The following is a 15,796-nucleotide window of genomic DNA, read 5'->3' as shown; positions in this document are numbered from 1 at the left end:
GTAACAAACCTGCACGTTCTGCACATGTATCCCAGAACTTAAAGTATAATTTAAAAAAAAAAAAAGGCTTCCTGTGTCAGCACTTACAATAGGCCACCATTTGGCTACCTGTTGTCTCTCAATGAGGGAGGAACTCTCAAGTAGTAGGGAAGGATAATGCTTTCCCTGGAGGCAAGGAGGTAGAGAAGTCCCACGGTTGCTGTGGGACTCGCCTAGTGTTGTTCTGGCAAATTCCCTTTGATGAAGGAATGAACGTGCCAGCCTGGACCACTCTCTACTGATAGGGTGAGGTCAGGAAATGTCAGGTCAGACTGGGGTCCTCTGTTCGTGGGGCAGCTTAGGATGCCCTGTCCTAAGTTGTTGCCCCAATTCTGGGATCTCTCATTACTTTGCCTACCTCTTTACACCTTTTGGAATTCTCCTTTGATGACCTCTTGGATTAATTCCAGGGCTTATTTTGGACTTAGTGGGGAAAACAAAGCAGAATTGAGTTTGTGCCATCTTTTTCCACCTGGAAACCTTCCTATGATTTTTTATTATTTTTTTTACTAAGGGCCTTTCATCATTTTGAAAGTTTCTTAGCATTTTATTGAGGGATTGAGGGATCCAGAAGTTAAAAAAATAGTAATTGTGGTAAAATATAGATAACATAATATCTACCGTTTCAACCATTTTTTAGTACACCGTTCAGTAGCGTTAAGTGGATTTACCATCATCCGTCTCCAGAATTGTTTTTTCATCTTGCAAAACTGAAACTCTGTACCTATTAAACAACTCCCCATTTTCCCGCTCCTAGCCTCCATAAGCTCTATGCTGCTTTCTGCCTCTATGAAGTTACCTCCTATAGGTCCATCATATAAGTGGAATCGTACAATATTTGGCTTATTTCACTTAGCATAATATTCAAGGAAGAAAGGAAGTTTTAAATTGGTAAATCCTGTTACTTGCTGAAGTGTTTTAAAGTAGATTTGTGAAGTAGAGTATAAAATTAGTAGCTAAGTTGAGATTTTGAAAGTTGTAAAGCCTGGTACATAGTATGAATGCAACAATGTTAGCTGTTACTATTACTTTCTGCAGGTTTTTTTTTTTTTTTTTTTTTCCCTGGAGTCTCCCTCTGTTGCCCAGGCTGGAGTGCAGTGGTGCAATCTCGGCTCACCGCCAGCTCCACCTCCCGGGTTCATGCCATTCTCCTGCCTCAGGCTCCCAAGTAGCTGGGACTACAGGCACCCACCATCACGCCCCACTAATTTTTTGTATTTTTAGTAGAGACACGGTTTCACCATGTTAGCCAGGTTCTCAGCCACTAGCTGAGAATGTTATCAACTCATTACCTGCATTTGGGTAATTTCTAGGTTATTCACTGTTAATATCCCAATTTGATCTCGATCTCCTGACCTCGTGATCCACCCACCTCGGCTTCCCAAAGTGCTGGGATTACAGGCGTGAGCCACCGCACCCGGCCTCTGCAGGATTTTATTATCCATGTTTCTTCTCTCTAGTATGAATAAAGTCTGCAGTGGGTTGTTGATTCACATTTCTGTTTTTTGTTCTTTTTTGTGCTATTTTTTACTTTAAGAGCATCACCCTGCAGCCCTTATCTCAGTCTGCCTGTGGGAGATGTGCAAGGATAGACAGAGAGAACTCAGATGAGTCCAGATTCAATGGAGGAATGGAACCTGAATATGGGAGGCAGAGAGGCGTAAACTGAGATTTTGACTCTCATTTAATGTCCTATGTCAAGTTCCTTAATCTCCGAGTCTTTGTTTCTCAGCTTTAAAGGTGAGATAATAGGTCCTGACATTATAAAATATTGGTAAATTGCTAATATTTACTAATATAATGTGCAATAATATTAATAATTTATAATATCAATTAATATCAATGATATGATTGTATTATATATTAGTAAATTACTATTATATTGGTAAATTATTAATATTATGTATTATAAATTGTTAATATCATTACATAATATATTAGTAAATATTAGTAATTTACCAATATTATATAGTGTCAGGGCCTGTTATCTCCCCTTTCTTGGTGAAGAGGCAAAGACTCAGAGATTATACCATATAATATTTGTATTACATTTTTGTAAAGTTTTGTACACCTGGTAGGTGCTCACAAAATCATCACTGTGTTACTGAGTTGACTCTCACAATGGCAGACACACAATTGCGTGTATCTACACTCTGTTTCACGGTGGTGAAACGACTCGCTCTATCTCTATGTGTAATTTTCTCTTAGCAATAGGAACTTAGTAGTGGGTAAAATAATGTTTAGTGAAAGTGTTAATTGATGATAACCAGGGAAAGCTCATGAGCAGCATATTAAAATTTCTACATTCTTTTATTGTGCTTAAGATGGAGAGTTTAATATTTTTGAGAATCAGAAAAAAAGCCGACTTTCATAAAAGGATAGAATCTTAAGTATGGATGACATTTAAAGATTATCATTGAGAAGAATAATGAAGTATATTCCTGCTCTTATAATCATATTTTATTAGGTAAGATATACATGTAGGAATCTATTTTTATGTTAAGAATGCAGGCCGAGCACGATGGCTCAAGCCTGTAATCCCAGCACTTTGGGAGGCCGAGACAGGTGGATCACGAGGTCAGGAGATCAAGACCATCCTGGCTAACACGGTGAAATCCTGTCTCTACCAAAAATACAAAAAAAAATTAGCCGGGCATGGTGGCGGGCACCTGTAGTCCCAGCTACTCGGGAGACTGAGGGAGGAGAATGGCGAGAACGCAGGAGGTGGAGCTTGCAGTGAGCCAAGATCGTGCCACTGCACTCCAGCCCTGGCAACAGAGCGAGACTCTGTCTCCAAAAAAAAAAAAAAAAAAGGAATGTAAAATATTCAGAAATATTCAGAGATTGCAACTAGATTGGGATGATGACAAAACTACTTACAGGCAATAAAGTTAATCAAAATAAATTAAATAAGTAACATATGCAAAAGTTTTTATCAACTGGAAAATATTTTATAAATATAATGCATTATTCTCAATCAAATAACTGCTGGAATTCATAAATAGCACCAAAATGTGACATGGGCTGTGGACCAATGTAGAAAGATCGATCCAACCACTCAGCCAGTCAGTGGTTTGGACAGAGTGAATGTAGGGATGGTTTTCTTGCATTCCTGCTGCCAACTATATTAAAATATGCCCCAAATATTAAACCACTAAGTTTCTTCACATATCTAGAAAACCAGTTCATAAAATATTAGGTAATCCTACCTTTTAGTAAACATCCTAGGCTTTGGAGATAATAATCCTGGCCAAACCTAAGCTCCATTTTTATAAAACTTGCCCTTTGTCACCAGTTACATTTTTGAAGATCAGTTTGTTCATCTGTACTTCCCAAGATGAAAAGAGAATTTCTTGTTTCTTGCCATTATGACACACATTTATCTACTTATGTTGGCAGCATCCATGAACTGTTCATAGGTTCAAACCGTGCCACCAGCTGAGAACGTTAACAACTCATTACCTGCATTTGGGTAATTTCTAGGTTATTCACTGTTAATATCCCAATTTGATACTTGGCTATAGTTTTGAATGTGGTTAGAACATTTTTTTCTTAACTGGAAACTAGATTTTTAAAAGTCACATTTCATTAAAAAAATGTTAAGCATTGATTTCTCATGTAGATAAACTCCTTAATACTAAGATTTTTTTCTGTGGTTACAATCATGGTCATTGCAACATGTTAGTTATTGAGAATTTGTAGTTTGGTGCTTATTTTGGCCTTTAAACTGTTCATTTGTACTGTGAACTAGATTATGTGCTTCTAACTGTCAGTTAGCTGAATGCATTTCAAGTCAATTTACTAAAATAGTCACTGTTAAGCGGTATATTTGGACAGAGTTGACACCTTTGACATTTTCTAAAATGGCAAAAATAACTGTATTTAAGGGTATGATTTATGAATGCTGTGTGCCTCCAGAACTTCTATTTCATTATAGTTTTCAGGTTAGCTGCTGAAAGTCTTTCCGTAAACTGCTGAAAGGGCACCTAATTAGTGCTGTGTGATCACATATTTAACACAGACGGACACACACAAACACAGAAAAACATAATATCGATCCCCAAAACAATGACCCCCTTGTTGCTTCTTAGAATTGCCTTTGTCTCACAAGAATGGAACAGTTGGGACCACAGTAGAAGCAGAGAGTAAGGAAGAAGTAAGATTGATAGCATGAAACGGCCTTTATGAAACACATACTCGTGGGTATAAATAAGAAAAGCAACTTGCAATGATTAGAAAGTATTTTGAATCCTTAGTTGTCTTTTAGATTGCTGGCCTCTATTAAAAACTTCTTAAAATAATAGATAGGTTTAATTCCTCAAGCAAAAGAAAAATTATATCATTTTAAAGATTTTCCATATTTATTATATAGATGTGACTTGACTATGGGAAAAAAGAGCAAATTCTCATGTATTGCAAGTTTTAAATGTACCAGGCTAAGGTTTACTTAATTAGAACCTCGAGGCAATAAAGGAGCCCTTTTTAAAATTCTGTGATTCTTAATATGCTAAATAATGCAAAGCTTCGACTCTTCAAGCATGAGACACACATCTGGCAGCTTAACATTTAAATTACAGGGGGGAAAAACCCTCACTTCAGTAGTAATTGTCTCAAAGAAAAGAATAGGGAATGGATTACAACTAAATTTAATTTCTTTTTACATTTTCATCTTGTCTAATTGCAGGCATTTTTCTGGGTTCTTTGTATTCATATATTTTTACACATATTTTCTGTAGATTTTATTCATCTTTAATTTGAGATGCTTCTCACTATTAGAGCTCTTGAAAAAATGCGGTGTATTTTACATAGAAAATTGTCTGGAGAAATCTATCTGATCTCAAGTAATAAAGACATGGTATAGAAAATAAAAGGAAAGTGGATTTTCAGATACCCATAAAAATATTTTTGGCAACATTTTTCAGTTGGCTCCACTTTCAAGCTTTATGTTTTGTTTTCAGTATTAATGTTTTCTCTGTTTTGTCATTTTCTGACTGGTTTTTCATGCAAAAGTTATTATAGGCAGCATTTTCTTTATATTTCTCCAAAGGACAGTGTCAGATCCTTGATTAATTTTACAAAGGTCATTTGGAAAAACCATTAAAAACATGCCAAGTAAAAAAGATTAGCACAACACAGGGAAAATACACTTTTATAAACATATGCATTTATACAGAGATAGGGTGTTGTAACATTATACAGTTTTGACAACTGTTTTCCTTGTGCACCTCATGTATTATTAAAAATATGACTGTTCCATTTATTTTTTCTGGGTGATACCAGCTGACACGTTCCCAAGGCATCAGCAGGTTAATGTTATTTGTAAACATTTAATCTTTTTCTCAATATACAGGGATCTGATAGTTAAATAGAATAGTAGTTCCATAAAATAAAGTGGATTTAAAGTGGACTTTCAAAATAATTAACCAATATTTGCATTACTAGCATATAACATGGGTGCTAGTTAGCTCATGACAAATTCTTATATTCATTTCTACTTTCTAATTAAAAAATTTAACAATATTGCAACCTCCAATTTTAGCTGTGGTAGAACAGTTGGTTCCACGCTAGCTCTTCTGCTGTAATCAACCATTACAATGGAAAGAATATATGGAGCAACTGCATTGGAACACTGCCATCAAAAGGCATGACTGTAATCCCTGAAAGAAGAGAAACTGATAAGCAAACGCTATGCAGTGAACAGTGGCCCTCTAACTGGGTACAATATCCTAACTGTAGAGAAGTAGAATGAAGTCCAAGCAGAGAAAGTCCCACTGAGCTCAGGAAACAGAGTTCACCATTGCAGTTGAAACAGCTGCAGTCTGCAAAGTAGAACAGAGAACAGGAAGATGTCAGTATAAAAACTTCCCTCCCATGTTCTTGGTTGAGGATTATGCTGTACTTAACCACAGTAGGGCATACCAAGGCTTTGCTCAATGGCTACTTGCTAGAGGCTCCCGTAGACCTGAGAGCAGAACAGACATACTAGAATTCAAACAGAGGTGGAGTTCAAGCGCAACCAGAAGAGGCATGTTAATACTCATTATCAGTTTGGTCAGAAAATTAGGATACCAAGTGTCTGCATATTAGACATAAAGAGCACGCTCTAGAGTAGCTTACTCTACACCCACCCAAAGAAAGCCCAAAACAAGCCCTGACAGTGCAAGCAGAGGAGTTAGAGCTTTGAGGTTGAGCTTTGTCAAGAAAGAGTGGCTTGGTGGCTTGGAAACCCTTGGGTTTTTGTTTGTTTGTTTGTTTGTTTTTTGGACCTGCTGTAACAAAATGTAAATTCAAGACTACAGGAGTTTAAAGGAGTCAGCCAAAAATTGAACTGCCTGCTAGAAAAAAATATCAACACCTTTCAGAGGAAGATAAGAGAATCCAGAGTCTTCACCGATGGCCGTTATACAATCTACAGTTAATACACATGCAAAGAAATGAGAAAATAAGAGCCTTAGGCAAGGAAAAAAGTGGATAAAAATAACACCAAAATGATTCAGACATTAAATTTAGCATGGAAAAATGTTAAATTATCCATTGCAAATATGTTCAAAAATTTAAAGACAATTCTTTTCACTCATGGCCTTCATGGGTGAATAGACAGGGTGTCTCAGCAGCAATATGGAAATTATAAAATAGTAACCAAACACAGAACTGAAAATCCAAGAATTAAATGATAAATTTATTGCATAGGCTTAAGAGCAAATTAGGATGGCAGAAGAAACAATCAGTGAACTTGAACACAGTGCAATAGAAATTAATCTGAAGTAAAGAAAAGAAAAAGGTGGGAGAGGCCAGGTGTGGTGGCTCATGCCTGTAATACCAGCACTTTGGGAGGCCAAGGCTGGCGGATCACAAGGTCAGGAGATCGAGACCATCATGGCAAACACAGTGAAATCTCAGCTCAACTAAAAATACAAAAGTTAGCTGGGCGTGGTGGCGGGCGCCTGTAGTCCCAGCTACTCGGGAGGCTAAGGCGGGAGAATGGCGTGAACCCGGGAGGCGGAGCTTGCAGTGAGCCAAGATAGCGCCACTGCAGTCCAGCTGGGGGAACAGAGTGAGACTCCGTCCCCCCACCACCAAGAAAAAAGAAAGGAAAAGAAAAAGACAAGAAAAAGGTGGGAGAAAAACGAAGAGAGACTCAGAGACTCATGGGGCAACATCACATAATTTGACATATATGTCAATAATGGGAATCTTAGAAAAGTATAATGTAATGGGAGAAAATATACATTAAAAAGCGATGACTGAAAATTTTCCAAATTTGAGGAAATATTTTGACTTATAGGTTGAATACACTCAGTGAACCCCAGAAGAGTAAATATAAAGGAAATCATACTTAGGGATATCATAGTCAACTGCTAAAGATCCAAATTAAAGTGAAAATCCTGAAAGCAGGAAGAAAGAAAAAAAAAAACACGTTATAGATAAGGAAACAATAATGTGAGAAATTGTTGACATTGTCAGAAAAAATAGAGACAAGAAGTCAATATAATGATATATTTTAAAACGAGGACAAAGAATGTCAATTCACAAATCTGTATCTAGCAAAAGAATCCTATAAAAGTGGAGGGTGAAATAAAGACATTTTCAGATGAAGGAAAGCTGAAATAATTTTTCTTCAGCAGATCAGCACTATAAAAATGTTAAAAATGTTCTTTAAGCTGAAGGAACATAATACAAAATGATCTATACAGGGGAATAGAGGGATATCAGAATTGCAGTATATGTGTAAATATGGAACACTAAGTTTTCTAATAATTTTCTTAAAATGTAATTACTTTTTAAATAAAATGACATTGTAAGATGGGGTTACAAAGCATGTGTAGATAAAAGATACGACAATTGCTCAAAGGATGAGGGAGTGGGAACTGGAATTATACTGTTGTACACTGTGTAGTGAGAAGTATGAAGTGGGTAATGTGAACTGTCAGGTATAAAGTGTGGCAGTCTATAACACTGACTCAAAATATTGTGGGATAATTTTAGGATGCATACCGTTAGTCCTAAAGCAAACAGTACCAATCTAAAAAATATAGCCAAGAAAATAATAGAGGAAACAAGATGAAAGACTAAAAACATATAAGAGTCACCCAAAACAAGGCAGGAATGGGTCAACAGAACAAAAAAACCCAGAGAGACAAAGCACAAATTAATAGCAAGATGTCGACACACACACTCAATCATATAAATAATTACATGAAATATTCAAGATTAAATAAATTAAAAAGCAGGGATTGCTAATATGGATTTAAAAGCAAGACTCAACTATATGTTGTCTACAAGAGATGCTCTATAAATTTAAAGACAGAAATAAGTTGAAAGTGAAAGGACTAAAATATGTATGCCACGGAAACACTGTATGTAAGAAAGCTGGTGTGGCTACACTAATATCTAATGTTAGAAATCTAGTAATAGACTTGAAAACAAAGATAAAGAAAAGGGAAGAATCATTAGGAAGACATACATTCCTAAATATACACTGAATGGCAGAAATTGAAAATTCTTGAAACAAAAACTCTTTTTCTTTGCTGGCATATTTATCAAATGATCCAGCAATTCCACTCCTATGTATTTGCCCAAGAGAAATGAAAACATTTTCCTACAAGAGTATTTGGATATGAATTTTCATTACAGCCATACTCAGAGTCAAAACTTTGAAACACTTAAATATGAAGAATCAATAAATTGTAGTTCATTTGTTAAAGGGAATACTACTCATCAATAGAGGAATGAAATTCCCATACAAGCAATAACACAGATGAATCTCAAGCTACTGTTCTGAAAGAAAGAAGCCAGAACCAAGAGAGTCAATACTGCATTATTATATCTATGTGATATTGTAGCAGAATTCTAATTTATCATGCTGGGGATCAGATCACTGTTTGCTAGTTGTGTGTGTGTGTGTGTGTGTGTGTGTGTTTATCTCTGTGTATAAAGGGTATAGGAGAAATTTTAAATATGATGCAAAAAATGTTTTAGATTTTACTTGTCTTGGGAGTTACATGGAATTATCCATTTGTCAAAACCCATTTAATTGCACATTTAAAATATGTACATTTTATTGTATATTAATTGTAACTGAACAATTCGATTAAAAAAATATATCAGTTGGATTCTGGTTTTCTGGAGTTAGCCAGAGGAAATGCAGGGTGTGTAGTAACAAAGTTGCCAGGGACATCCTCATCTGATGCAAGCTTGTAGAAGCTGCAAGGAGTGAGGTGGCCCTTGCCCTGTGCCCTAAACACCATGTAGGATTTGGGTGACAAGGTGAGAGCTTGTATGAAGGGGGTTTGCAGTGAACTCCCAATAGTCCTCCTGTATCTTAGCTCCCTAGCTTCTAGTTTTTTGGGTGGAATTCCTGAGTCAAAGAGTTTGCTTATTGTAAATGCTAATAGATGTTACTAGTCTGCTTTTCAAAAAACTTTTAAAAATACATTTTGACAAGCAACATATAAGAAAATCAATTTCTTTCCAACCTTTTTCTTAAAATGGCCTTTTTCTTCTTGATCCCCCTTCAGGTCTTCCATCCATACTTCCCTAACTCTTCAATTCACCTGCCCCATATAACCCATTTTATTTTATATTTAATATAATAGCATATTATATATATTTTACATATAAAAAATTATATTATATATAATATAAAAATATATAAAAGAGATTATATGTAATCTCCTTTTTGTGCAGTGATAAAAAGTACCTCTATAAATGTACATGTCCCTGTGTGTGTGTCCGTGTGTGTGTGTGTGTGTGTGTGTGTATGTGTCTGGTTATATGGGGCAAGTAAATTGAAAAGGAATCAGGGAACTGTGGATGGAAGCCCTGAAGGGGGATCTAGAAGAAAAAGGCCATTTTAAGAAAAAAGGTGGATGTATATTTTATGACTTGTAGAGATGAGCATAATGTCTTATTGAATGGAAAATAAAAATTTGCAAAAAACAAAAAAGCATATGCTATGAATTTATCTCAGTTGAATGTCTCTCTTTCTCTCCCTTCATCCCCCATCTGCCTATACCTGCAGAGGTAGAAAGCAATGAAGGCTCTAGCTAGGGTTATGAAGAAAGGGAGGAAGAAATGGCCATTAAACTACTGAACGAGGTAGAAGATAATGTGACAAGGCATTAGATGTGGATGACAATAGAGTAGGAAAATTCAGGCAAGACAGAGAATTTTGAGTCTGGGTGGAAGGAGAATAGCAAAGTCATGAAAAGAGATAGAAAAATACGAGAAAGGAGCCCTTGGACAAGAATGAGGGTCAGTTGTGTTTTGCATGTCTGAGCCTGAGGTGTTGGCAGGACCCCAGGTGCCATGTCTACTCACCTGGCAGTGGGAAAGCATGCAAGAAAATCATACACGGACCCCAAAAGTTCTTTGTTTATTTATATTTTGTGTATGTATGGTTTGACTATTTAGTGTGAAAAGGTTTTGTGAGCTTATAAGTAAAAGGAGAAATAATGAAAGAAAACATTGATACACAGGACTATATAAGACTGAAAATTATATCTTATTTATATACACACAACTCTCAAAGAAATTAAAAGACACGTTGCAAACTGAGAAAAATATTTTGAACCATCACATCAGGTAGACTAATATCTTTAATATGTAAAGATAAAAATTACAAAGAAAATATTAAATGTTATAGCTGAAAAATTTGGGGAAATGGCATGGAAGGGAATCTACATAAATGCTCTGCAAACATAAAAATATTCAAATGTATTAGATTTCTAGGATTTCCAATTAAAACAACAACGAGATTTATTATTTTGTCCACTAAGCAGACAAGTTTTGGCAAGCATATGGATAATGAGATACTTTCTTGCATTGGCTGTTACAATATAAACTTTTATAATTCATTTTATAGAGCAAAGACAAAAAACCTTAAGCATTTGATTTAGTATCCCTGATCCTGAATACTCATTTCAAGAAAATAAGCACAGAAGGACAATAAAATTTTTGTAAAATATGTGCAACATGATATAAATATTAACCAAAGGGGGCTGGTTAAATACAACCATATTATGTATTACTGTTCAGTCATTAAAAATTACACATTGGGGAATATTTAATAATCAGTAAAAAACACAATATATTAAGTGTAAAGAAGGATGCAAACTACATATATGATACGATCACAGTTTGGTAAAATATTGTATTATAGATACATTTATATAACATATAATAATTTCATGACACATATGACATAAATATTACATATCATATATAAATAATTATCTAATATACATATATTGCTATATATGTTTTTATAAATTGGAAGATCTGTTTTAAAGCAAAGAATATTTTACATGAGAACCAAGAAAATATTAAAGACTTTTAGGAGTCTCTCTCTTTGATAGAGACTTTATTACCCTAACAGGCACACCATCACTACGTTTTAGTAACATATAGGGATGTAAGTCCTGTTAAGTTAGAAATTATTTCTAGTAGGGAGATTTCTAAGATGGTCTTCCAAAGATGTTCAAGATCTAATCCCCAGAATGTTTACACATCAGCAGAGAGATTATCGGGGTGAACTTAATCACATGAACCTTTAAAACCAGAGAACATTCTTATGCCAGTGGCAGAAAAAAAGGTTAGAGAGATTCAAGCAAGGAAAGGACACAACCAGTTGCTGCTGACCTGAAGGCCATGGGGATCCCATGGAAATTAGGAGAAGAGAATGAATTCTGCCAACTTTCAGTAAGCCTGAAGAAGACTCCAAGACTCAGATGAGAGCTGCAGCCCTGGCTCCTACATTGATTTTTGGCGTTGCGAGACTTAAATAGAGAAAGCAGCTGAGCCTTGCTATGCCCAGCTGAGCCACAAAAAATGTGAGACAATAAAAAGATGTTGTTTTAAGTCACTAAGTTTGTGGTAATTCATTCCAGCAGTAATAAAATGTGTCCAATGTTTAAATGTGTGTATAAGTAGAAAATGTGGTGTGGCTTCTCAAGTAGGATACAGCAGAAGGATGAAATGCATGGCCTTTGTGGTCAAAAAGAACTGGCACTGAATTTCAGATTTTCCTCTAATTGGCTGTCTAATTTGAGGGAAGTTCTTTGATCTGAGTCTCAATTTCCAAATGTATCAAATGGGGGAATGGTAACTATTTTAACGTGTGTGTGTGTGTGTGTGTGTGTGTGTGTGTGTGTGAGATGTAAACAACATAATATATACAGAATTCTTAGAAAATACTAAAAAATGCATTCTATTATTATTTCATATTTATATTCGTTATTCCAGCTAGAAATTATACACTAAGAATTTATATTATAAGACTTTAAAAAGAATAATACATTAAAAATATATGCTAAATATATAAATATTATAGTATTTAAATAATATTTAATGTAACCATCAAGTCACCATTATAATATATAATAATATGTCAATTATATATAAATATTAAATTAATCATTAGATTATAATTACATATTATATACAATATATAATTATATATTTGTTTTAACATATGTTTATTTATGTTTTATATGTTTAGATATAATGCTTTATATGTGAACATTATATATAATCATTATAATGATTAATTTAATATGTAATTAATTTATGATTAATATAAATTAAACTATTATCAAAATTTTATATTTAAATAATATATTTAAAATCTAAATAAAAATGTTTTCTACACTACTTTTCCTTCTCCTCCCTTTCTTATTGTCATTTTGACCGTAACAATCTCACTACCAGCAAATGCTGTTTTAGACCCAAAGAGAGGTAGCTCTTCCAGGGATCTATGTGACTGAAGTATCAGATGTCTCAAAGAAGACGTGCCTGACCCATCTGAATTTCCATGGAGAAGGATATTTCTCAGCATCTGCCTTTATCTTGGCGCAGTACACTGGAGGCAGTGTCAAGAAACACAATGAAACATCACTTCCCAAAATGCTTGCCCCACACAGACCTAGACTGGGGATCAAGAAGCTGGCGGGGTCACCCTTTGGGAAGAAAAGATTTCTGAAGCATGCAGACACACAGTCTATGTTCTCAGAATCTTACACTTCTTAAATCTCATTGTAAAATGTCTACAAGGGGCTGGGCGCTGTGGCTCACGCCTGTACACCTAGCACTTTGGGAGGCCAAGGCAGGCAGATTGCCTGAGCTCAGGAGTTTGAGACCAGCCTGGGCAGCATGGCAAAACCCCTCTCTACTAAAAATACAAAAAATTAGCTGAGTGTGGTAGCTCAAGCCTGCAATCCCAGCAACTCGGGAGATTGAGGCAGGAGAATTGCTTGAACCCAGAAAGTAGAAGTTGCGGTGAGCTGAGATCATCGTGCCACTGCACTCCAGCCGGGGCAACAGAGCAAGACTCTGCCTCAAAAAAAAAAAAAAAAAAAAAAAAAAAAGGTCCACAAAGGCAATTTTGAAGGACGGGGATGACACCATTCAATTCCTGGAGGGAGAAAGGGGGACAGAAAACAAGGCTTTGACTGCTCACAACACACGCTCTGTTTTGATAAAAAAAACTTTCAGGTCAACCCCCACATCAAAGCTGTGGCTGTCCTGAGGCACTCCAAGCACCAGCATCTTCTGGGCCAGGATATTTGTCACAAGACCCTGGGCATAGACCTTGCCATATGGGTTCAGTGAAATGAGTGGTCAAGACAATGACTTCGGAGGTATAAAGCTGTAGGAATACCTGCTTATAAGCGCTCTTGCTATTTATTTATTTATTTTTCCTTTAAGCAACATCTGATTGGTTCGGAAAGTACTCTGTGTCAGGCACTGTGCGAGACACTATAGGAAAAGCAAGGGTGAAAAGATACCTTGTCTCTTAAGGAGTTTGCAGTCTAGAACAGTGCTCTCAACTGGCCATGTTTTGTCCCAAGGAACATTTGGCAAAGTCTGGAGACATTTTTGGTTGCCACGACTAGTGGTTGGGGGTTAGGTAGAGGGTGTTGCTGGCATTGAGGAGGTAGAGGCCAGGGATGCTGCTAAACAAAGCACAGGGCAGCCACCACAACACAGAATTATCCAGCCCGATATGTCAATAGCGCCCCAGCTGAGAAACCTTGATATAATCACGCAAGATATGTCAAAGATACCTAAAACTCTATTTTCTGGGCTTACATGTTCAATTAAGGAGTTCTCTTATTTGTTTTTAATATTATATTGCAAAACTTATGAGTCAGCTTCTTGGGAGAGTAAGTAAAGTGAGAAGCACCGGTTGCAGGCAGGGACCAAATCTCTCTAATCTCAGAGTTTCATATTGAACCATTGATACAAGGTGCAGGAGGGCTTCCTTGAAAAATGTGATCCCAGAAACATAGCTGATGATAGAGAATCCTGCCCAGATGAGGTAGGAAAGCAGACCAGACACAGCTACTGCTTGTAAATTATATCCTGTGGTATGGCTGAGGGTATAGTTCTACTTGAAGTTCATACACTGGCTGAATTAAAACCAGGGACATAGCTTAGGGCCTTCGTTTTAGAATTCTTTCTTCTACCCCCATTTGTCAAGGCATATATAAGCTCTTCGATTTCAGCAGTGTGAGCTTACACATCCTCTCAAGTGAAAATGTGTCATATATTTTTTCCACCTTTTTGTTTTTAACCCTAGGGAGCATTACTAATAAAATCGGTCCCTGTTCTATGGGCTATGATCCCAATCTCTTAAAAGAAGACCTACACTCTCAGGTAAGATGAAGGCTGTAGAAGTTGGCTTTGGAAAGACCATGAAAACAGCAGCCGCTGGTTATAAACTATGATTTCTTAAAATGTATTTCCAGGTAGAAAGTAATTTGGTCTTTACAGCAGGTTTTGAAGTGTGGGATGTGGTAAAGTGGCTGACGTTTTGAGAAATCAGCAATGCCAATACATTTTTATAACATTGGAATCAGACTTCTTTAAGCTATTGAAGACTTTAGTTAAATTAATCAGTCTACAAGACTCTTTTCAGTTGGAGCAGGATGATTAGAAAATGTGCTGATTGTACTGTGTTTCAGTGATTTATTTGGCACGATCATGGCTGCCATGAAGTCTGTATAGAAACTATCTTGGTAAACTTAGATAAATTAAGTAGACTGGATTTCCAAAACATTGGCCACATTAATATTACTTGTATTACTGGATCCAGTTTTTAGATACTTAACATTTAAAAAATCTGTATCTGCCTAGACCGGGTGACTTTGAATTTTAAGTATTTAAAAAATTTAGCTTGGCTAGAAAATGGAAGTAAAAGAACCCGACCCACCCCTACAACCTGGTCCCTTTGTGTACAGGTTATCTGAATCATTATCTTAATTTATACCTTCCTGGCTAAATGCATATAGTTCTACAGGGCCATCTTTCATGTCTTGCTCTCACTACTGACATTAAAGTAAATCTTTTCTTTATTAACCTCTAAATTGTGGGCCATCATTTAATCAAATAAATGACTGTGTTTTTAATGTTCAGGTGACTACTTACAGAATGTACAATTGTGATTGCTTCTATACTGCAGACTTTTTACATTGCAGACCTTCTATATCACAGGCTATATTAAAGATAAAAGCTCTGAAATAAAAAGTTTAGTGAAATCTGTAACAATGAGAGGTACCATTTACTGAGAATTAGGACATTACTAGGTGCTGGCGAATTTTTTCAGTCTACAACAAATGACTCATCTTATTCTCACAGCAAAATAACGAGATAGATATTGGTATTATCATCATTATCCCCAACTTAGAGATGAGAAAAAATGAAGCATGGGAAAAATGAAGTAAATTAACCAAAATTATATTACTAATTAAAGTATATA

The 15,796-nt window shown here is 35.9% G+C and overlaps 1 protein-coding gene across 1 annotated transcript in view; it reads left to right on the top strand.

Annotated features, from left to right (window-relative positions):
- OFCC1 (orofacial cleft 1 candidate 1) overlaps nucleotides 1-15,796 on the top strand; it is a 513,721-nt gene that overhangs the window by 418,428 nt on the left and 79,497 nt on the right. Inside the window, exon 8 of the mRNA XM_025382309.1 lies at nucleotides 14,618-14,694. Within this exon, the coding sequence (XP_025238094.1) occupies nucleotides 14,618-14,694 (77 nt within the window). The remainder of the gene's footprint in view (nucleotides 1-14,617; nucleotides 14,695-15,796) is intronic.

This window comes from Theropithecus gelada, chromosome 4 (genome assembly GCF_003255815.1).
Source record: "Theropithecus gelada isolate Dixy chromosome 4, Tgel_1.0, whole genome shotgun sequence".
Taxonomy (NCBI): Eukaryota; Metazoa; Chordata; class Mammalia; order Primates; family Cercopithecidae; genus Theropithecus; species Theropithecus gelada.
This window is presented reverse-complemented; position numbering and strand designations above follow the sequence as displayed.